Consider the following 22,388-nt stretch of genomic DNA (forward strand, 5'->3'; position numbering starts at 1 on the left):
ACAAAACAACTTGAGGATGGAGCCGAAGCCCATGCGCAATACGATCCAAAGTAGAAGTCACATACCTCGTGACTTCCAAAGACTTTCCAAGAGGAAAAACAACTGCAAACATCCGGGCCCAACACCAGATGGCGATCTACGCACAGTGTGTAATCTGCAGCTCATATGCCTCGAACATTACCCTTCTCACGATAAGCAATATTTCAAGACTAAACAAACTGGCACAGCAATGCATATATCAATTTGGAACAGCAAGCTAAATGTTCACAAGATGCCAAGAAACTAATAAAACTTAGCATTCCATATGGGCAGTCACACAAAAATTCCTCACTTCCGTATGCCTGATTGTATACACCGTTTCTGCCAATGTCAAATGGCCACCAAAGTATGGGCTCTACTGTGAGAAAGCAACCACATACACTTAACATTTAGCCATGGTGAGAAATGAGTATATGCTTACATTCCTTTCCCTCCATGCGTTATTGGAACCTTTTTTGCCATCAAAGAAATAAACTGAAGACTCATTTCCTCCGCAAACCCCTTTATTTAGTCATCTACTTCTCTTACTCCTCCATGATCTCATCGAGACCTCAGATGGCTATTCAAATTCCTACACAGAAACATAGGCTCATCGTATGTAAAAACACAGATAACATTTGACGCAAAAGAAAGCAAAGCATCAGCTTGTAATGGTTTGGCAAACCAAGAATTAATGAAGTTGAAGAGAATAAAGGAAAATGTTAGCTACGCAAGCGTAAAAAGTAATTATGCATTTGCAGAATAAGTACTAAAGTGACTGACAACTGTAACATTTTCCACAAGTCTTGGACAGTTACTATTGCAAAGCATCAATTTAGTTTTTACAAATTGAAGCAAGGCAAATTGACTTGTGGACATAAATTACCCCCAGTGGCACATCTGATCCAGTTCCAACTCCGAACATTAGAGTTAATCCAAGGTGGACTTTACGTACTGTCTTCAGAACAAAGGGACCAAGGGCTATATCATTTAGAGAAGGAAGTATGTGCATCGATATAGACTTATACATTTACATGTGTGTGTGGTGTGGGGATGTGAAGGACGGAGCTAGTACTACAAGTTTTACATTTACAAAACAGTCTGTATTGAAACATCCTAGCTCAGTACATAGGAGAATTCCATTAAGTGCTTTCCAAATATCCCCACTGCTGGGAGATTACTAAGTACATGCGCGGCTGAGTAGAATCTATATACAGCTGTAATCCAGTGTTCACATGCAGGTTCTTCTGATATGATCTAAAAAATGTGCTGATGTTAATGACATTGTTGTACTGATGTGTACACATGTATGAGTACATGTGATATACGATTTTCTAGTTACAGTTACATACAACCGCATGTAGACTGCCTTGATGTCCATAAAGGAATCAATACTTCCACATAAAAGTCATACACATGACCTTTTATGTGAAAATGTGAACAAGACTTTTGCTGACCTCTCTATAAAGACATAAAGAAGCAGACATATAACTTTGCTTGAACCTGAAAACAGTCCTCGAGAATTTGGTAAACAGGGTGATTGGACTTTTTTTGGCTTCCGGTTTACCACAAGATTCTCTTTTGTTTGTTAATATAATAAATACTGTACTTGCTCAGTCAAGTGGTTTTACATTCAATTCTGGGAGCTGATAGAGCTAAGCCTAACAGCTGTTTTATGAAAGCTTTGGTGGATGAAAAAATGGGGCATTTTATCCATCTATATATGTGTGTGTCCAATGCCCTTCATGTTTTCAAAGTGTATCAGTTTGCATGCATCTTTCTCCATTGATATGCGTTCGTGCTTGGACTGTAAACAAATCCTGCTTGAGGCCAGACACTTAGACCCCAAGTCTCTGGCTCTCCAGTACCGCAGAACTATTATTTCAAACATCTTGTATGTCAGTCTCAAGATGTCACCAAGGCAGGAATGAAAAGGCATGGGCGTGATGTTCATTATTCAGTTTAAAGTGTGAAAGGTCTGCAATCTTTCTATTTTGGCTCCTTGATGAAGGTCTTCACATTCCATGTATCTCATGTCCATCTTGTTCACTTCGCTACCACCAGGAGAAGAAAGGCTTTCTGCTTTGGAAGCTCTGTGTGTATGATTCACTGGAGCTTTTCTGGTGTGATCGTGCAGTCTCTACAATAACTGGAGGCGTCTGGACCAATTGAAGTGGACTTTTTCCATCTTTCATAACTTGTGTTAGGTTTAAGATCTGAAGAGAACAAAAAGGTTAATGAGAAAACAGCCAACAGGAATCATACACTTTTCAGAACGCCTTAAAAAAGCCTGTCTCGTGCAGCCAACAGATATCCTTCAAAATGGTCCTAAAGAGGACAAGTTACATGCATATAATTATGGCTAGATAGGCTGTGAGGGATATGCTGACCACCATTTATTCCAGCCTCAACTGCTGTAAGAGACATGAAGGTAAAGAATGTGAGTGTTAACACTTTATAGTATTCCCAGTAACAGAATCACTACCCTTCATTCCAATGTTCTAAAGCTCATTTTACCACCCTTTCCCCCCTATCAGAATCCAGTAGTTCAGTCAAATTGGAAGGGTGTCACAGGTAAGGGGTGGAGGTAAAACACCATAAGACATTCTGCAACCCTGCTCTGTTATACATAAAAGCAGCATGGGAGTCCACTTATAAGGGTTTTGTGAATATATTCATAGAAGTCCAGACATCTAGTATGCGGGTGGCCCTAAGAAGAGTGGTGGCAGCTGCATCTGACCTTTAGTATGAATCTTACTCCCCACATGGATAGGCTTCACAGTCAATTTAGAACAGTGTCCAATACATTGTTATTAAATGCATCAGTAAGTTGGTCTACATTTGGTAGCCGGAGGCACATACAGTATTTTACAATTATGATTTATGCAAAAAGCTATCCATAATAATAACTAAAACAGGTACATTTAAAGAACTCAAGATGTCCTCTGGGTTTCCCAGTGCAAAGGAGTCTGCCTGATCCCATCTGACCAAAAGAAAATTACATTACATAGCTAACTCGAGAAACACAGGAATGTAAGGGTGGAGGTGGTAGACAACTTCCTCAGAGTTCCAAGATTATTCTACTGTTGATGAAACTACTATGAATGTTCTGAATTGACGAATGTGACTAAAGGAAGAAAACTGAAATATTGACTTGTTACAATAAAAATAAGAAACCCCCAGAGAGAAGACAGTGTGGCAGGTTTCAACAATAATGTCTCCATGAAACAATGGACAAGGATAAACTAAAAACCCATACATTTTATCAACTTTTCTGGTAGAAATATTAGCGATATGAAAAGGCACATACATTAAAAACAATTGTTTCAAGTATTTTTCTTCCAAATGTTGACTGTGTGGAAATTTAGTTCGTAACTGAACATTATCTGCGCCATCTTGTCTCTCTCCAGAGTCGCACGCAGAAACACACGGCGGCCATTTTAGGCATCATGGCCCCTCTCCCTGCTCATTGCCGATCGCCAGCGCGTCCCTCTGGCGTTGCGAACATCCCCCCCGTGCGCTGACCACCCCCGCTCTCTCATGCATAGGCCATAAACCCTCTCCTCCTGCGCGACCCTGCCATGGAACCACATCCCGCGCCTGACCAACACCTCCTTTCATCCCATACATGGTCATACATCCTCTTGATAACCCCCTTCCTCTGCGCCCGATTGTCCGAACCGATCCCAGGCCATCACCTAGCCCTGCGGATGCAGTTTATTGCCCCCACTGTAAGGGAAACACCTCACATCAAAGGGATTATAGTAGATCAAGACCCCCACCCCCTGAGACCCGACCAGTCGCACACACACCCCCGGGAATTGGCGGAATGTCCAGCTGTGTGATAGCCATCTCCTGCTATGGGTGGGGTGGGAACTTCCACTGTAGATATGTGTGGGAACGAGCTTGAAGTGGGGATTCCACGGATGTCTTTCCGTACATCAAAGTCTCAACAAGAATGTGTCACGTGTAATAAAGCAATAAACTTGTGTATAAGAGGCCAGGCCTCAGAGATGTGGTTAGAGCACCTCGAGACGATACCCTGCTGTCCGATCTGACGTATTCTGCTCCGACGGAATAAAACTTTGTTTCCTGCCTTCCAGTCTCCGGCGCCTGCCTCTTTTGTTGGTTAATCATCGAATGGTATAAGAGGCGGTTACCGCCGGGCAATACTTGAAAGGTCATCAACTGAACCTGCCGCTACCATTTAACAACTGCACCACTTCGTTAGACAGCTTTAAACAAATGTGGGCTCCAACAGGGATAATAAACAATTTTACAATAAAAATGTTTTAAAAACACATACAATCCTCATTGTGTTGAAATAGGATGACTTAAAAAAAAACTGCTATGTTTTTCTGTAGGCAAATTTGCTGTCATTTACCTTGTGGTTTGGTAGTGTAAAGATAAAACTTCTCAGCTGTAATAATGCTGAAATACTGTTCTACAAAATACTGTTACCTAAATATCAGTTACCAAAACATTGTGTTGGTAAGTATAGGTATCCTAAAGATATGTATAACTTCAAGGTACATGGATATGAAGTTAAGAGTTGTAAGTCTAGATTTATGAACATATATATACTTTATGATGATTTGGTTGGCAATATTTCGGCCTCAATATTTTGTAGGATGATATGTTTGCCCTTATATTCAAACATACAAATGTAGACTGGACCTATCCAAAATATTCCTTACCGTCTATGCGTCTAGTCCTACAGTGGAGAGCAGTAGATTCACATTCTCTGCATACTCCTATTGTCTAGTGTTGGACTCTGATGTTTCTTCTTGATGTGTCTTGCTGAGAAGGTCTGCCAGATAGTTGTCCTCTCTTGAAAGGTACTCTACCAGACGGTGCATGCAGTGGCAGATAGACCAACACCAGGTCTCCTGTGCTTGGGCTGGGAGCAGGGGAGAGGTCATGCCTAGTGGGCATGCTGTGTCTTGATAAGGAATAACTTGCCCTGAATACCTTGAACAAAGGCCAAGAGAGCAAGGCACACAGCCAGCAGCTCAAAATAGTTCATGTGCCTCCCCTGGTGATGGAGGGACACATGCCATAAACTGTCATATGGTTGAGATGTGACCCCCCCCCCAATCACCTCCCTCCCCCCCAGTTGGCTAGAGAGGTGCCTGAGATTGTGATAATGGTGACATGCAGAATGGTGTCTGACAAAGGCCTGCCTAGTAGCAGGTTATTACTGTTTCACCACTAAAGAGATCAATGTGCGCTGGTCTTTACTAATACTAGAGCTTCCAGGTGACCCTCCACTTGTGACCATTGAGTAGAGAGGCATTCCTGCAAGGGGGCATGTCCAGCCCTGGTGTGAGTAATAATGCAATGCAAGAGGCTATCAGCCCTAGGAGGCACATGACAGTTTGAAAATTGAGCTGAAAAATAGGTAGGAGCTGTGGGAGTACAGATCCCAGGGAGGGCTAGACTTGCAAGAGTTGAACATAAGACTTAGCAGCATTTATAGTGAATACCAGGCCATGAAGCAGGGAGATAGCAGCTTAGCTGTGAGCTAGGCATTGTTGCTTGTCTGCGCTCTTGATCAGTTAAGTGCCGAAATTGGGTTAAAAAAGGACACCTCTTCATAGATGAGCAGCTAATACTGCTAGGCACTTTCTAAAAACACTTGAAGTGGTGGTAGCCCAAAGGGAAGCACTTTTAATTAGTAATAATGGCCACTTAACACAAAGCAGCAGTAGCATCTGTGGGCAGGATGGATGGGGACGTGAATGTAAGCATTCTTCACGTCTAGCAGTGTCATGTAGTCGCCTTGTCGGAGCAGATGGATGGCATCCTGCAGGGTTGTTATGTGAAAATGATCTGATACAATGGATTGATTGAGGGGCTGAAATTCCTGAGGAAGCCGTCCTTCTTGGCGATGAGGACGTAAAGAGAATAGACGTTCTTCACCGTTGGAGAGAGGACACTATTTCTATGGCTCCCACTGTGGAGGAGCGCCTGGACCTTTTCCTCTAGAAGGTTAAAATGTTAATTGCTTAGGGTATGTGTGTGGGGTGAGATGTTGGGAGGGGTTGAGAGAAGCTATAAGCAGAAAGCATTGAGAATCACTGCAAGTACCCACTGAACTGATGAAGTTTCCTTCCAATGGGAGAGGAAATCAAACAACCTCCCCATGACAGGTGACGGATTCGGAGGAGGAGGTGAGGCAAAACAGTGCTTAGAGGTGAAGGTCCCCCCGGTGTACCCTCTGCCTGCTCTGTGGTGGAAAGACCGCTGCTGTCTCTGGGATGAGTGGAGGGGATCAGAGGAAGTGGCCCTGGCCCGTCCTTCAGGTTACTGCATTAAAAAGGAGCCTCTAAAGGGTAGAATGTGAAGGACCCCCATTGATTTGTGATCTTGGTGTCCTCCTTTGTGTTCACCAGCATCTCATCAACGTGAGGCCCAAACAGATGTTCCCCATCGAATAGCAGATCGAGGAGGTGTCTGCTGAACCTCAAGTTTCAATCCCACCGTATGGCGCCAGGCATGGTGTCTGAGAAGGATGCTGATGTTGACCACCAGGAGGCTCTGTCAGCGGCCTCAGGAGCACAACAGTGGCAGCACTGGAGATAGACTTACCCTGGGACACCAGCTCCTCCTACCTTTTACTAAACTCCTCAGGGTGATGCTTCACCAGCTCCTGCATTCCCTCCCACTGGGCTCTATCATTGCACGGAGTTGGGTGTACACCACTAAGTAACCACTCACCCATGGCTACCCCCTTGACAGCTGTGTGAAGCTTCTTACACTTGAGAACATTGGAAGGAAGGAACCCAAGGAATAATCTTGAACTTTAAATATATACAATAACCCTGTGGCTGAACTGTCAACATTGGTCCAAGGTTGAAACTTGCCAGATGGAAAAAGATGAAAAACATTGTTCCTCAGAAAAAACAGAAGTTACTGTCTGGTACTGGCATTTAGCCACAGTAATGGATGAGACATCAAAACCACCATATGAAGTGAGAAAGACTTGCCACAAGCAGAGACAGAGAAATTGTGCCAAGTATCTCTGAAATTATTGTATGTCGCTATTAAATAAGCTGCACTAAGGGGGAGACACCTCTTTACTATTCTCAGGTACTCTTGGACTCCATTAAAGCTGGTGAAGGTTAAGAATAATAAGGAGAGTGAATACATGATTTGTGGTTCCATGGAGGCTAATGACTTACATATGTTTTTGGATTGTCCCTGCTTTGTGTTCTTTTTGGCAAGGTGTGGGTAAGGTATTAGCAATCCTAGATAACAACATGCAGGTAAGCCCCATCTTTGTATTTTTTGGTGTAAGATAGTATCATTTTGGGGAAGATGTACTTAATGCAGATCAAGACGTAGAGCTCAAAACAACGTAGGGCTAAATCAAAATCAAAGTCACAGTGGATGTAGCTGCAGCCCGATACTAAAAAAACTAGAAACGCTCCCGGAAGTAATGTCCTCCCTAATTGAGGACTTGAAGAACGAGGCACATAGACGGGCAAACAAAACCGCTCCTCCTCCACTATTTCAAACCCAGTCCCCATATTGGCCCACCTTAAGAAAAAAACGTTCTTATAGCGCTGAGCACCTGGGAGGCAACACAACTGACGCCAGGACTAGACATCAAACGCAAGATTGTGATCCTTCTGATGCTCATGAGCAACAGATCACTATTACACAAGAGCACCTAGCCAGAAACTTGAAAGCCATCGGAAATCAAGACCATGTAATCACTTTTAACAAAACACAAACAACAAGAGGTCTAGATAATACTACCCAATCTAACCCTGCAACAGAGACAGGCAACCTGTTGAATTCTACTGAGCCATCAAATATGGTTAAACTACCCTCCACAGTAGGACATGTGTCCAGGAAAAATAAGAAGAAATTAAACAAAGCCAGGAAAAAGGATAGCGCACTACTATGTTGGCTCAGAACAGATGACAGTGAATCGATAGCCAATTCAGCCGCGGCCCCCAGCAATAACACTCATGGAAAAGGAACTTTAACCACTCGCTCTCTGGAAGATACCATAGAAACACAAGGTGTGGGCCAAATTAAGGTCGATATCGACTGCTGCACTGTGCTAGACCAAGAGGAGACCCCTGAGAAACCGAATGACAAAAAAAGAAACCTAAAAAATGCAGTGGAAAATCTTTTAAGACCCTGAACAAATTAATAAAACCATCCAGCAATCGTCCCTCGCTCAAACAAGGTGCAAAAAAGCCCCTGGGCCTGGGTTTCCAGCACAAAGTCATAAGTTGTCACAACTTAGTACAACCACTTGAAACCAAGGAGGAAGGTATCAAACTAAAAACTCTCACAGAGGAGATAGAAACACAAGTTAATTTGAGGGATGAGTTGGGGAAAAAAGCAAAATGGGTAGGCTCTGATCCCTCTCGAAATAGTCGAATATAGGCTGCAGCCCACTCAAGAAATTACAAGAGGGGAAGATCTCGCCTTTGATGCTAGCCCACACAGCCCTAAAGTAAACAGACCAGAAGGCTTAAATCAATCACCCAAGGAAAAGATGCCCAGGGACCCTAGTGGTAAACCTCATGCAACAGCAGAATAAAACCACATCAAACATTGCAGAGTCAAGCCAGCGGCCCCAAGAAGGCTCCAAATTATTGCGGTACCCAGAGTATGTATCCCAAGGGAATGGGACACTCTCAACAGAGGAAGTATTCTAAAGTTGTGTCTGCGCCTCCCGGGACTAGAAAATATAAAAACAACAGATATTGAAAGCGTGGCTGTTGTCGCTCCAAAACAGGGCCAGACAAACGAGGCCACGGTAGTAACCTTTTATAATAGAGACACGGCCTCTGCACTAATGAATAACAAAAATTGATTGAGTGATTGGGGCATTCAGGTCAGTTTTGTTACCAAGGCCAAGTATCCGGCTTTCTTAAAGGACAGAGCAGTCAATCCTTCAACGGTCCATAACAACAAAAATGTACCTAACAACACCATAATTACCCAGAAACCTATCTCTGTTTTGTGTGGCTCCTTAGCAGAAATCCAAACAAAGAGATTCCGCTGTAAATAACGGCATCTAAAACAGGAGGCCCTAGTCAATGTGCTTTCAAATGGCAGAACTCCCAAGATTGGTCCTGGCTCTCCCAGGCCTTAGGGTAAAGCACAGATCATCTTGATCGAACAAAAGACCAACCAGGATGTCGCTCATTATCTTAGAATCTGTTCCTGGAACATCCGCGGTCTAACAAAGGAAAAAACTGAAAGATCAACTACCGGTTTCCTGAAGAATCATGACATCTTTGCCTTGCATTGCAAGAAACTTGGTCCTTGGAAAAAACTGCCTGGGAGGACTTCAGTCTAGGAATGCCACGCAACAGCATCTCAAGAAGGTGGCCGCGCATCGGGAGGAGTGTTGATCGCTATGAACAACAACCTGGTCGCAAACGTTTCCCTACTTTGCAAAGGGAAGGGAGACTATATCTTTATTAAAATTCAGACACAGTGTTTGGAAACGAACAAATTGAAACAATAAACAATGATTTGGTTATATCTATCTACATCCCTCTAAAATCAAGCGAGAGGCTACATCGAGTCAAATGCTCCCTGCCATGAGAGACCTCTCCTCCTATTACCCAAACGATATATGGCTAATAATGGGAGATTTTAACGCCAACTTAATGAAGGCAGGCCCAGATCTTTTCCTTCAATCCTTATTGGATAATCAAATGTGGGCCATCCCAGAGATAATGTCTCAGTACCAACAGAAGGAAGTTCAAGGGACAAAGATGGCGGCGTATTTAAACCAACTAGGTCTCCGCATCTTAAATGGAAGACTCGATTTGGACTTGCCCACTGCGTACACCCACGTATCCTCCTCTAGAATGGCCACTCTGGACTATATATGGATCTTGGTTGCCCACTTTCACCTTGTACAGGAATTTGTGGTAACTCCTTCACCGGAAAGTGATCACGCTGTCTTAACGTGCAGAGTTTCATCCCGGCAGTGTTACCGCCCAAAAATCCATCTGATTGGGAAAGAATCCAACCTGGAGATTGTAAGAAAACTACGGTGGACTGTGGATAACCAGGAAATAATTGAGGAGAAGGTAGATGGCTTTTTGGTCAAATTGGAACAAGAGTCCAGTGACCAATTGACAGTATCCTCGTGGGAAACGGCAGTGGTGGACCTCAGAGAAAACTTAGCCACAAAGATAATTAAAAGGCCAAACAACTCTACTCCAATCATACCCTGCCTCTCTTTGCATAAGCAATTTACAATGAGCATTAAGCACAAATTAAATAACTTACTGCGCAGGCGCGCCTACAACGACAGTGATTACAAATCCTTGCGAGATAAAATATCGATCACTCGCAAGGATTACAGGAAGGCAAGGTTCACCTCTCAGAGAATGAAAGAACACCATTGGGCAACCGCCCCAAAAAATTATAAAATCAAAGGATCAAAGAAGATTCTGGAGCTGGGTAAATAAGGATGTTAGATCTGCCCAACTCCCCACTGCAAAAACACATCTCTCCTGCTGAATGGGAGGCCTACATTGAAGCATTCTATGTAGAGCCAGCCAGAACCAACTGGTCCAGTCTCTTCAGTCCTAACCACACTAACTTCCACCTTGGATTGAAGTCCACTATTAAGATAACTCCAAACCAAGTTGTACTTATAATAAAGAAAATGCACCCGGGGGGGGGGGAGAGGGGGGGATGCACCAGGCCCAAATAGCATACCAACACAGATATACAAAGCATCCACTCATAAGTGGGCCATATTGCTGGCCATCTTATTTGAGGTAAATAGAATGGGTGGGCCCATTCTGGACTCCTGGCGAGGATCTCTTCTCGTCCCTATCCACAAAAAAGGTCCGCGATCAAATTCCGACAATTGCAGGATGATTGCCCTCCTTGATGTGGATGGTAAGGCATATGCAAGTGTTCTACTACAAGAACTGACTAACTGGGTGGAAGACCGCAAATTAATACCCTTCACTCAAACCGGCTTCCAAAAGGGCTGCCACATCGAAGATAATTTGACCTGCCTAGCTTACATGATTGAAAGTACGCTCGCTACCAAAGGAAAATCGCTATATTTGGGATTCATTGATTTCCGAAAAGCCTTTGATAGCATTGTTCGCCCCAAACTTTGGGAAAAATTTACAAAATGGGGCATCTCACAGCCCCTACTGAATGCTCTCCTAGCCCTATACACTGACACCTGGGTAAAAATAAGAGTTTCCTCGAGATGGTCAACCATCAATAAAATCATGACCAATAGAGGCTTAAAGCAGGGATGCATATTGTCTCCTCTACTGTTCAATCTGTTTCTAGAAGACCTGCCAGAGTGGCTGGCCCTCTCCCGAGCATTCCCACCTCGAATCGAATCCACTAAAATCCAATTGATGCAATACGCTGATGACGCGATCCTTCTCGATCAAACCCAGGTGGGCCTTCAGAGACTCTTCGATTCTCTGGATCTGTACTGCAAAACAAACGCTTTGGAGATCAAAATCACCAAAACTAAGGTGATGATAGTCTCGCGCTCACGAGCTAGAAAGCGCTCTTGGTACATTGAAGGGAAGTGAATAGAGATAGTGACTGCATACAAGTATCTGGGTGTCTGGATGGATCACAGAGAGAGACCGGCTCAGCATATCACCGCAATGCAGGGTGTGGCCCGCATCTTAGAGGGGTCTTTCGCAAGAACCAAGAAAGCCCTTCATTCTCCAGATCTTTCGCCGCTAATCAGAGTGATAGGCGCCAAACGTTTACCGACAATAGCCTTTGGCCCCACAACCTTTAAAGACAAAATGTTAACCTGTGCAGTCAGCGTGTTTTCGTAGAGTGTTCCACCTACCCATCTCGACCTCTCACGCCCAAATTCGTATGGAATTCTCCTTGTCATCTCAACACTGGGTTATGAAAGCAAGATTTATCGCCTATTGTTTAAAAACCAAAACAGCTCATGACTTTACATTAAAGAGTTGCATATGGTCTCCTAGTACTTCCTGGAGCCAATTTTTTACATTCTGCCTGGACGCACTAGAGGCTCAAGATATATGGGCAAGCTCGCTGCCCATAGGGTCGATTGCAAAAGTCCTGACCAAACAAGCAAAGATCTTGTCACTGGAACATGATGCGCTAGCCGTGAAAAATCTCTCCCATGGCAGTTGGGCGTTAAAACTCTATGCCCCTAAAACCCTGAAATACTACTTGTCATCACCCATGAAACCACGTGTGAAACATCACCTAATGAGATTATGTTTTGGCCTAATCCCGCTGATGGCGTACAAGTATGGCCGGAGGTACAAGGAAGATGTGCCAACACAGTGCCGTTTTTGTAACAACAGGGAAGAAAATTTAATCCATGTCTCGTGCATCTGTAGAACCTTACTTCCTTTGCGAACTTTTTGGCTGCGGCCAATTTAGCGGATCCTGAATGTCCGGACATGCCAAGAACCTCTGGTGGAGTGTATGAGGGGCGACTCAGCTCAGATGGCCGCCCGTTTTGTAAAAATTTATGTTTGAGATCAATTCCGTGTTACCAGTAGACGCCCGCCAAGAACCCTTGCCATGCCAGCTATGAACCCCTTTGCTTCAATGAATTTCTCTTTTTAATAGAATTTGGAAAGTGTTTTTTTTTTTAACTTGTTTTTGTACGAATTGCAATGATTTTAATTCATTGTGCAAATAAAATAAATAATGCAGATTAAAGCAAGCTACTTTTTTTGATCTTGGTGGCTAGAAGGGAACTCTGTAGAAAAATGGTTACAAGGTGGCTCCCAGACAACGCTAGATTAGCTGAAATCCGGTAAACAATCACATTTTGGATAAAGTAAACTAAAAGGTTATGTCAAGAAAAATCTGGATACAGTTTGTGAGATGGTGGAACACCATGAAATATACAATATAGTCCAATGATTATACCTTGCAGTACGAAGACAGAAATTCTTGCATTGAGTAAGTGAACCATAGGAATGGATGGGGTGTAGGACTAAAATATCTGCCAAGATGTTTTACACTTTATTGGTGCTGACGGTAAATCCGGAGTGCTAGGAGGACTTAAAAAAAAAAGCTTGTGGCTCTCCTTGTCAGGTGATGAGGAATCACCTATAGCTTGAGCAGAAGCCGGTTTTCGAGCACTAGGAACAACAAGAGAGTCTCATGGGATGTGGCACCTGAAGTAGACCAGGATCACTGGGGGAGGGCTTGTACTTCTTCTCCACCCTCGGTGCTACTACCCTGGCATTTACTGGTTCCTTAAATGACACCAGGATGGACTGGAGTATGCCCTTCAGCATGTACAGAAATTTCAATGTCTGCCCAATAAGGAAATGTTCCTTGTGGAGGGCGTGCATGTTCACCTAGTGAAAGATGGAGGCCCACTGGGTTACCTTGTAATACGTGGTGATATCCCACAGGGAACTGACCTAACAAGGCAATGGTAGAGTTCTGGGTTATCTGGGGGCAGACATTGCAGTCTTCCAAGGGTCCTGTTGATCCTGACTCAAACGGTGTTGTAGGGGTCAACAGGGCCGAAAAGATTGCCTTAAATGTAAGAGGAGTATGGGGATCCCTTTAGGGGAGGCAGTGGAGTTGGTGTATGTGGTCATGATGGTGGTGGTTGAGATGGTTGTGTAGGAGGTGGAGCATAAGGGGGAGGGCTGGTACTCTGTATGCTTCTTGGTGATGGGACCCGGATGGGCCTCCGATGCAGGGTCTTCCTCAAATGCCAGTCTCCTCTCCTGAGGCAGAATATCTGTGGGTTCGGGTAGTGGTTTTGCCAAAACCTTCCTCGTAAGATTAAGAATAAAGAGGCACTTCTGACTCGCATCAAGCTCCTCCTGCAGCCTCTGGAGGATGTCAGTCATTGAGGGTGTTCTCGGCAACAACAATAGCTTCAAAGCTGACAGGCACTTAAGTGTCGCCTTCAAAAGAACCTTTGGCTTTGAATGGAGTCAGGTTTTGTCAGTGGTTTGGGAGCTCAAAGGGTGGGAGGGGTCCAAGCCCTTGAGTGGGTCTTTCTACAGGTCTGAGGTCTTTGTTCAGTGCAGAATGGAGCCCAGAGGCGGTGGATGTCCTAGAGGCTGGTCTATTTAGTGCATGGGGCTCAACACCAGACTTACTTGGAAGCGATGCTCTGCCTTTGAATGGGGCCTCTTGAGAGGCTTAGAGTGTGTCTCGGAGCCGACCATACTTACAACACTGATGGAGGATTTCACTATAGGACCGCTCATTGTGAAGGTCTGTACAGCCTCCTCTTCATCCTTTGGACGGGGCACTGGAGGAGATGGCCTCTGGGCTGAGCGTCAGGTGATGCTGAGACATTTGTCATCACCTTCCAGGGTGCTGAAGGGATCTGGCTTGTCGAGGATGTAGGACTTATCAGCAGTAGACTGCTTCGACTGCTTTTGGTACACCCAAAGACTCTCCCTTCAGTACTGTTGAGTTTTCTTAGCCCATAAGGCGATGCAAACTTCACACGAGGCATCATTGTGGTCAAGAAAGACACTGAGGTTACAAACCTCACTTTGTAATCGGACCACGGGTGCTTCGTGTTGCTCCGGGGGCAGCACTGGAAGGGTGTCTGTTCTATTACTCTTTGGGAAGCTGCATTCTCCAGTTTGTAGGATTGATGTGAAGGGGTAGCTGCCCCTGGAAGGTCACAGGAGTCCTCGCATTCGGGGATTCAATCAGTGGGCATTGGTCTCGAAGAGTGTTGAGAGAAATACAGACAAAGGTTTTTCCAATCCTGGATGTCGAAGATGCACCATGTGGGCCTGCAGAAACGTGGAGAACAGGTTGGGCATCAGTGCCTTGCTGGTACACATCTAAACCCGATAGCCAAAGGAGTTAGTGCCCATCTGCACTGCCCCCATTGTAACAGTGCATCGCAAGACTCAAACATTTTCTTAGAAGGAAAACAACCTGTAAAAGTCAGAGCCCAACACTAGATGGCAGGAGTTTTCAGAGCATGTGTATTTGACACATGCTGCGAATAGCCAGTTAATTATCTGGAAGAATAGGGTTGAAGCTTGAAACTCTTCTAGATTCACATGCTATCAATTATTTTGGCATCTACTTCTTGGATCCGGAAATATTCTGTATAAGAAAGGGTTTTTTTCTATTTAGGTGTCAATCACACACAGAGTCTATGATATCGAGGTTAAACCTAAAATTCCCCATGCACTGACGTTATCTAAATGATTTCAACCACATATCTGCTACTTACTGCCCCCTTTAGTCAGGGAGGTCTGATGGTTTTGTGTGAAACTAGAAGATTCATGTTGCAAAACTACTCTTTCTGGTTATTTACTAGGGCCCTCATGCATCAAAGCATTGCCCTATAGTCAAAATCCTTTTTATACATCAGGCTTTAGTTTCCTATGTAGAATAAACCTATTCTAGCCTCACACACTATACATTCATTAAGTAGCAGTCTCTTCCCTTTTATGGTGAAGCATGTGAAGGTTTGAGTCAATCCCTGAGTGCTGTCACCATACGGAACTTTTTCTGGCTCTCGCATCCTGACCAGGAAGCTCGGGACTCCAACATATCACCGTACTAGGCTTGAATCCCCGTCACCGGCAATTGTCTCCTCGATATCTTCGATTCCGCCGGCTATTCACGCCCCCTGAGGCCTATCGGCACATCAATTAACCTCAACTCTGCCCTTACAGTCCCTGCTCGGGACATCACCTTCTGCTGCCTTTCTAGGCGTTCCCCTGCTGCTATCACCCCTCTGGTCCCCCGGCTCTCCATCCCGTCGCTTATCGGGATCTGCCTGGAATCTTTGTGACTTCCTTCTACGAACTTCAACAGACGTATTGTATTGTTGCTGTACAGCAAGCTTGTAGTTCACTCAATCTGCAAAGTGATGTTACTGCTACCAATAAGGCCATCTTTAATGTTACGTGTCTTAGTGTTGACTTATGCACTGGTTCGAAGGGTGGTATTAAATAGCTGTGACAGAACTCTGTTCAGATTCCAAATGGGTTGGTAAAACGATTCTTGGTGTATTGCTTTTCTCTGCCCCTTGTAGAAATCTCTTAAAGTCTGATAGTGTATGTTGTTGTATCCCCCAGAATATGCGACTATTGCTGACAGATGTACCCCAAGTACTACATATGCTAGCTTGCAATTTAACAAATGCCACAGGTATAGGATAATATCGATCAATTAATAGTTAGAGCCATATTTTTGTGTCCATTTGTGAAAATGTAGTACTTATCCATGAAACATTTGTGTGCAGCTGTGTGGCTGCCTCCATGCCTCTTTTTTTAATTACAGTTAAACATCTGTTCGAAAGATTTCTTCAGGCACCATTCTGCAAGAGCTAGTTGATATGGTCCCAGGTGGCCTCATTGTCCCCTTTGCATTTTGAGTAAGTTTGTAAGGCTTAGCAACTACTGTCCCCAGTACATTTCCAGTAGCTGCAAGTACCAGAGCAGTCTTGTGATGTTCTAAATGTATTGATTACCACTCGCAATATTAATAATAGAGTGAAAAGGGTACACTAACATCCAGCACAAATTTAGTGACAGTTAATTTCCATTTGAGAATGGATGCGGATATCTGCATGCAAAGTTTGACCATTTGCATTGTCTGCTGTTGCAAACAGATCTATTTTTGATGTTTCTCAATTCTCCAAAATGACTATAATATTTTTTAGTAAAGTTCCCACTTTTGAGAAATGCCCACGTCCCTGTGCATTCTGTATGCCTCCAAGTTAAGCTGTGCTGCTAAGCGTGCAGACATGATTGTGATGTCAATTACAATGACACATTTTCATATGTCCTGAGCAATTTACACAGGGCATAAGACTTTGTTGCCCCATTTATCAGAGTAAAATTGCTATTGTGTTTACCGACCCCTTTATTTGTGATTGGAGGTTCAAGCCCTTGCAGCCATCAGATTATTTAAACTGCTGAACGCCCTTTGGACAAAATGTAATGGAAACTTTACCATGTCCTTTAGAGTTTAGGTACTAAAAAGGGCCAAAAGGTAAATAGAACAGTTGAAAGTACATTCTTCAACCCTCCAATGGTCAGATAAACTTGTTTTCCTCTGAGATTATCAGTATTGACTACATCAAGCTGCTAACTTTTCTTACAATTTTTTTCCTCGGAAAGCATTGCTTAAAGGTTTTGATTTGGAGGTGTCAAGTCTGTAACTTGGACAGCTTAAACAATATTCCCTGTGGTAACCTGCACAAAGGTGCTGTCATAGATCAAGGAGTCTGTTCTATTTTCCCCTTCCACAAATGGAATATCTGAGCATCTTCCTAGTACTTTTTAACATATTAAGACTGAGGATTGTTCAGCTGTAACATACTGCAAGTATGATTGATGGCCAATATGCCAGAAGGTAGTGGTGTCGGAGTTAAGAAACAGCTTTGTGGACACTAAAGCAAAGGACTCTGCTAGCTAAACCCTTCAAGCAGGCTCAATTCTGAACCATTGGAAAAATCTTTCTAGCCTTTATGGTTCTAAGGGTATCACCAGCAAAAGCCACGATTAGGAGTGCCTTGCACTTGTCAGTAGTTTGGTAGCTACTGAACTCCTTGGTGCCCGTTTTGAGTGCCTCTGCCCCTGTCGGTGTCGGTGTCTATGCCATGGTAAAATCTTTAGCTCAACTAGGAAGCTTAAAGATACACCCCCAACCACTAGAATCTTCCCCAGAGAATTGTCATCTAATGCAGCCGCTGCCTCATCCATAAGACTAGTGGACTTGGACATCACAGGAGTGAAACCTTTACTTAATGGGAAAGTTGGGCTCATCATTTGTTTTGGATGGTGGATCTTTTGGGCATCCCTGACTCCATTTTTCGGGTCAAGTGTATCAGGCACATTTCAGGACATATACTGGTTTCTGATTTGTATACTGAAAAGACTTAAGTAATACATACCTGAGCACTGCAGAAAAGAACTATGCACAACCAAACACTACCCTTAGTGAGTAAAAAATAAATTCAGGGTTGGCTCTCATGCCCAATTGATGCTGGATACATATAATCTAACCAACGCCAGCAGGCAGAGAACATGAAACGGACGTCTCATGAGCATGATGAAACATGTGCTCTGTGATGGCAGTAACGTAGTTTGGTTGTTTAAACTGGAGAAGCAGTTTCAGATGTCCCAGTGGCAGATGAAACAATGTTCAAAATGAACTGCAAATATCAGTAGAAGCATTTAGCATCTCAAATGCTGTGATCACTAAGCTAGTCCTCACCATAAAAAATAAGATATTAAGTGTGATGCATGGGTAGTGTAGATAGTGAGCTCATTTACTTAAAAACTGAAAAGAGGTTTCATTAATGCAGGGTCCATCTTCCAAGTAGTAGGGCAAGAAAATCAACGAGTGGAACATTTGAAAAATGCAATGCTCTTCTTCAAGAAGTATATATGAAAAACTATTTTCTAGAAAGCTGGGGACAAAGGAAGGATTAGGACTCTAGACAAAAAAACAGAAACCGTTACGAATCTTGATGAATAAGTAAAAAGTGATTGTATATCTCCAGAATGTGCACAGTGTTTCAGAATTGGGAATCTATGGCCCAGGAGTGGGGAAAAAGTTATTGAGGACAGAATTCAATACCCAATGACATTGTTGCAACGTACCTGTCCCCGCATGACAGCTATCTGCTTGTGAAACTGGCCTCTGTCAAACCCGGGATCCTTCTGCAAGACAAAATATATTGACAAAAATCACTAAAACAAGCTTTTTTCACGATACTGCATTCTTCCACAACAAAAGAGAGCGCATTTTAAGAGATGCTGTAAAATACCTTTTAACACATGACAGTCTATTAGAGCTACCCCCTGTTCTTTAGTTAAAAAAACAGCCACTGGGAAGGGAGGAGGGTAACCTTGGAATCGGAACAGCAGTATCTTAACTGTTTTTCAATGAGCAGGCTCCACACCCATAATGGGGATGCAATGCATTTTACTTGTTTATTTTCAAAAAGCAAAATCTGCTTTCTCATTGCATTGAAGGGACTGCACAATGGGATCAAGAAGCTGAATTATCATAGAATTTCTTTTTTCTTTATCTGACTCCGTACAATCTACCTAAGAACATTACTCACATTTCAATTTCCTTAATAAATGGCAGGCAACAGCTACAAAATTAGTATGACAGCAAGCTCTCAGATTTTATTTACAGTTTGGTTACATTTTAATTACTTACGCAATATATGAACATTTCGTAGCGTGTGAATTTCCTGAAATTCACAAATTAGCATGAAGCTCTTTTAGATAACGCTGTGTTTGCAGGACTTTTTTAACATGTATTTTCAACTAATCGTCAGGAAATTGTGTGACAAAAGTACAAATAGTTGTAATCTACAAAGGGTCTTCCAAGCCTTTTATACATATTCACAAGTGAAAAGGGTTTTAAAAAGTAGCTGTACCAATTCCCCAAAAACCTGTGAACAACTTAGGCATCGAATTTACTTGAATTTAGTGGATTATGCATCTGTGTACACAAGCCTTCCTTTATTCCTCAAAATCTAGGTGAGACGACTATTCCACAAAATAGTACGTTATGGAAAGCATAATGGAAGTTACAGTGGGCTGTAGAGCGAAAAATATTTAGCAAATTATGGACAATAAAAAAAACTCGGAAGGAAGAAGATCACCACCTTAGGGGCCACTCGGCATTTCCCCATTCCTAAAAACAAAATACATTCGAGCAAGTATACTTTTTTTGTTTTAGCACTGTTTTGTAACCTTTTTACATACAAGTCTGCCATGGTATTAGAACAGCTGTAGTGCTTGTAATTCGTGCTATATATAGGGTTCCCCCAAGTTCAAGCTTTTTCAATATGATCTGAATCAGCTATGCTTCAAAGGATAGGTCAAACACTAAGCGCATTCATTCGGACCGTTATTCAGGGGCGCCCAACGACTGGTCACTGATCCAATACGAAAATATCAAACAAAGTAAGTTTTTATCAGGTAGCAACCCGCAAACCCACAATAAAATACGAAAAAAAAAAAATAACTAGGACATTCTTAAAAAATAAAAAAAATAAATTGGACTGCACACTATAGTATCTAAACATCCAGTAGATAACATAGAAGGAATACAATTACAAAGTCCCTTCAATATAAAAGTGCAGTCATTGTTTAATGTGGCGCTGTTTTATTATCCAAGCAGCCAACAGATAACCCACACTACAAGCACTACCCTTTTTAAAGTGTCCATTTTGCAGATTCCCAATGGCTGTTTTGTATTCCTTGCATCTACACATTTCATCAGTTGGCTAAGCCACCTGGTCCTTGAGATAGCATGCAAAAGACATATGAACAGATCATGATTGTATTCCTTCACCAGGTCAGTTTAGTTATAGGACTGCTTGGTTTGTCCAAGAGAAGAACTCCATTCATAAGTAAAATTATTAAAATATAGAATGGCAAACCTACGTTTAATCTACAAATCTCTTGCTAAAACAGGTTTTACCTGTCAAAACGGACCTAAAATCTAGTTATGCACTGCCTCATTAGAAATATGCGTGTAAGTGAGCTTTCAGGGGAAGTCGTAACCATGTTTTTCCGCAGCCATGATTTGTACATTTATTTTGTTAACCTTACGTGCCATACACGTGGTAACAAAGTCAGGAGATGACCATAGCTGGGTATGCCTAATTGTTTTTGCAAGGCCTCAAACATATCTACACCAATCATCCAACCTACCACCAGCTAGGTAAAGCACATAATATAGGCATTCTCCGGAATGGCCTAACTCTGGAGTCACCCAAACCCTCGCTAGATACAACCAAGTGGACTAAGCTTGGCCAAGAAGGGAATATCAACAATGACTAGGTGCACCAGTAAGGGAGGAGCTAATGTGCCAGATAGTAAACTCCCAAGGTGTTTCAAAAGTGTTCCTCAAACCTAGAAAATGAGGTACCTTATCATATCCCCATATTTCTATGCCCTATAATGAAGCATTTTGGCAATGCACTTTATAAACATATATGCTCAAGGACACAATCCATCATGATACCTGGCATAGGGTACAGTTACACATGTTCCCTTGACCTGGAGATTCCTGACATTTCTTTTTTTCATTTTTGATGGGATGATATTTTTAAACTGCAGGAACCCGAAGGTTTGGACTTGCTCAAGAGCTATCTAAATGTGAAATTACTCTTAAACACTATATATGGCTTGAAGGCCATCAACTTTATTTTAGAAAAATGAATATTAATGGTGCAAGTGGGCAACTTTTGCAATTGTTTGCAACTGTGTGCCGAATGCAAGCTTCTGGCTCTTTTACATGCTAAAGAGAGGCCTCTTCACAGAACAATGAGGTGAGAGGACAGGGAGCACTCTATGGTCAGATAGAGTATTCACAGAGTGCTACCGAAGCTAATTAGCTTGATCTTTTGATGGAAACTTCTAACCACAGATTCATCACCTTAGAATAGAAACCAAAGCAGTACCTCCTGAAGGTAGGGGGTCGGTGGAGTGCGCTCAGACAAAAAGGTTTTGCAGGACAGAGTGGGTGAAGTGTCTTATCAGTTGGACCTCACTATCAAAGCATTAGGCTTCATGAATATTGACACCTATGTCGCAGACTATCAATTATGCAGCATGGACACCCCTCGCACCAACTCAAATAAAGCAGCCTTTGCCCTGGAGGAATGTGCTCTCACACCGTCTGGGCTTTGTTTCATGGCCAGTGCAAAGCAGATCTTAATGCAGAGGACTATCCACCTCAACAGTGTCCTCTTCTGCACAGCCTTCACTTTCTTTGCTAAAAAGATCCCCACAAAAAGCTCATCATTCACAGTATGTTACTTGGAATAATAACATAATAAACATTTAACACTTCAAGTAGCAGACTGAACGCAAACAATTGCTATCGCGCATTATCCATGCATGGACGTGTAGATTGCAAACATTTGGGTGGATGTCCCAGCCCTATTGCTGAGACAGAAGGTCCTAGTGAAGTGGCAGCCTGATCGAAAGACAGATGCTCATGCCCAGGAGTCCTGGGTGCCACACTCTTTCGGCCCAATCCGGGGCTACTACGATGACTTAGACTCAGTCGTTCTTTATCTTCTTCAGATTGCGAGGTAGGAGAGGAATTGGCGGGAAGGTGTACAGGAATTCTTTGTTCCATTACAGTCGGAATGAGTTACTTAATGAGTGATCTTGCAGAACCTCTAACGTGCAGAATTGCTGACATTGTGCATTCTCAAAAGTGGTGAAAAGATCTAGATAGGGCTCTCTCCACTGGGGAAGACGTCCTGCGCCATCTCGGGATGAAGACGCCACTGGTGATCTACCAGAACTGTCAGTTTGTCTGTTCTGATATTTAGGGACACTGGCAGGTGAATGACAACCAGTAAGACACCCAGATGCCCCAACCATCTCCAAAACCTT

General features: G+C 43.1%; 1 protein-coding gene across 1 annotated transcript in view; it reads right to left on the reverse strand.

The window, feature by feature from the left end:
• Positions 1-524: 524 nt before the first annotated feature.
• The window catches only part of PI4K2A (phosphatidylinositol 4-kinase type 2 alpha), a 188,346-nt gene continuing 166,482 nt past the window's right edge, over positions 525-22,388 (reverse strand). Inside the window, exons 8-9 of the mRNA XM_085606372.1 lie at positions 18,615-18,674; positions 525-2,234 (exon numbers count right to left, since the gene is read on the reverse strand). Coding sequence (XP_085462498.1) covers positions 2,073-2,234; positions 18,615-18,674 — 222 coding nt within the window. The 3' untranslated portion in view covers positions 525-2,072. The remainder of the gene's footprint in view (positions 2,235-18,614; positions 18,675-22,388) is intronic.

This window comes from Triturus cristatus, chromosome 1_2, assembly GCF_964204655.1.
Source record: "Triturus cristatus chromosome 1_2, aTriCri1.1, whole genome shotgun sequence".
Taxonomy (NCBI): domain Eukaryota; kingdom Metazoa; phylum Chordata; class Amphibia; order Caudata; family Salamandridae; genus Triturus; species Triturus cristatus.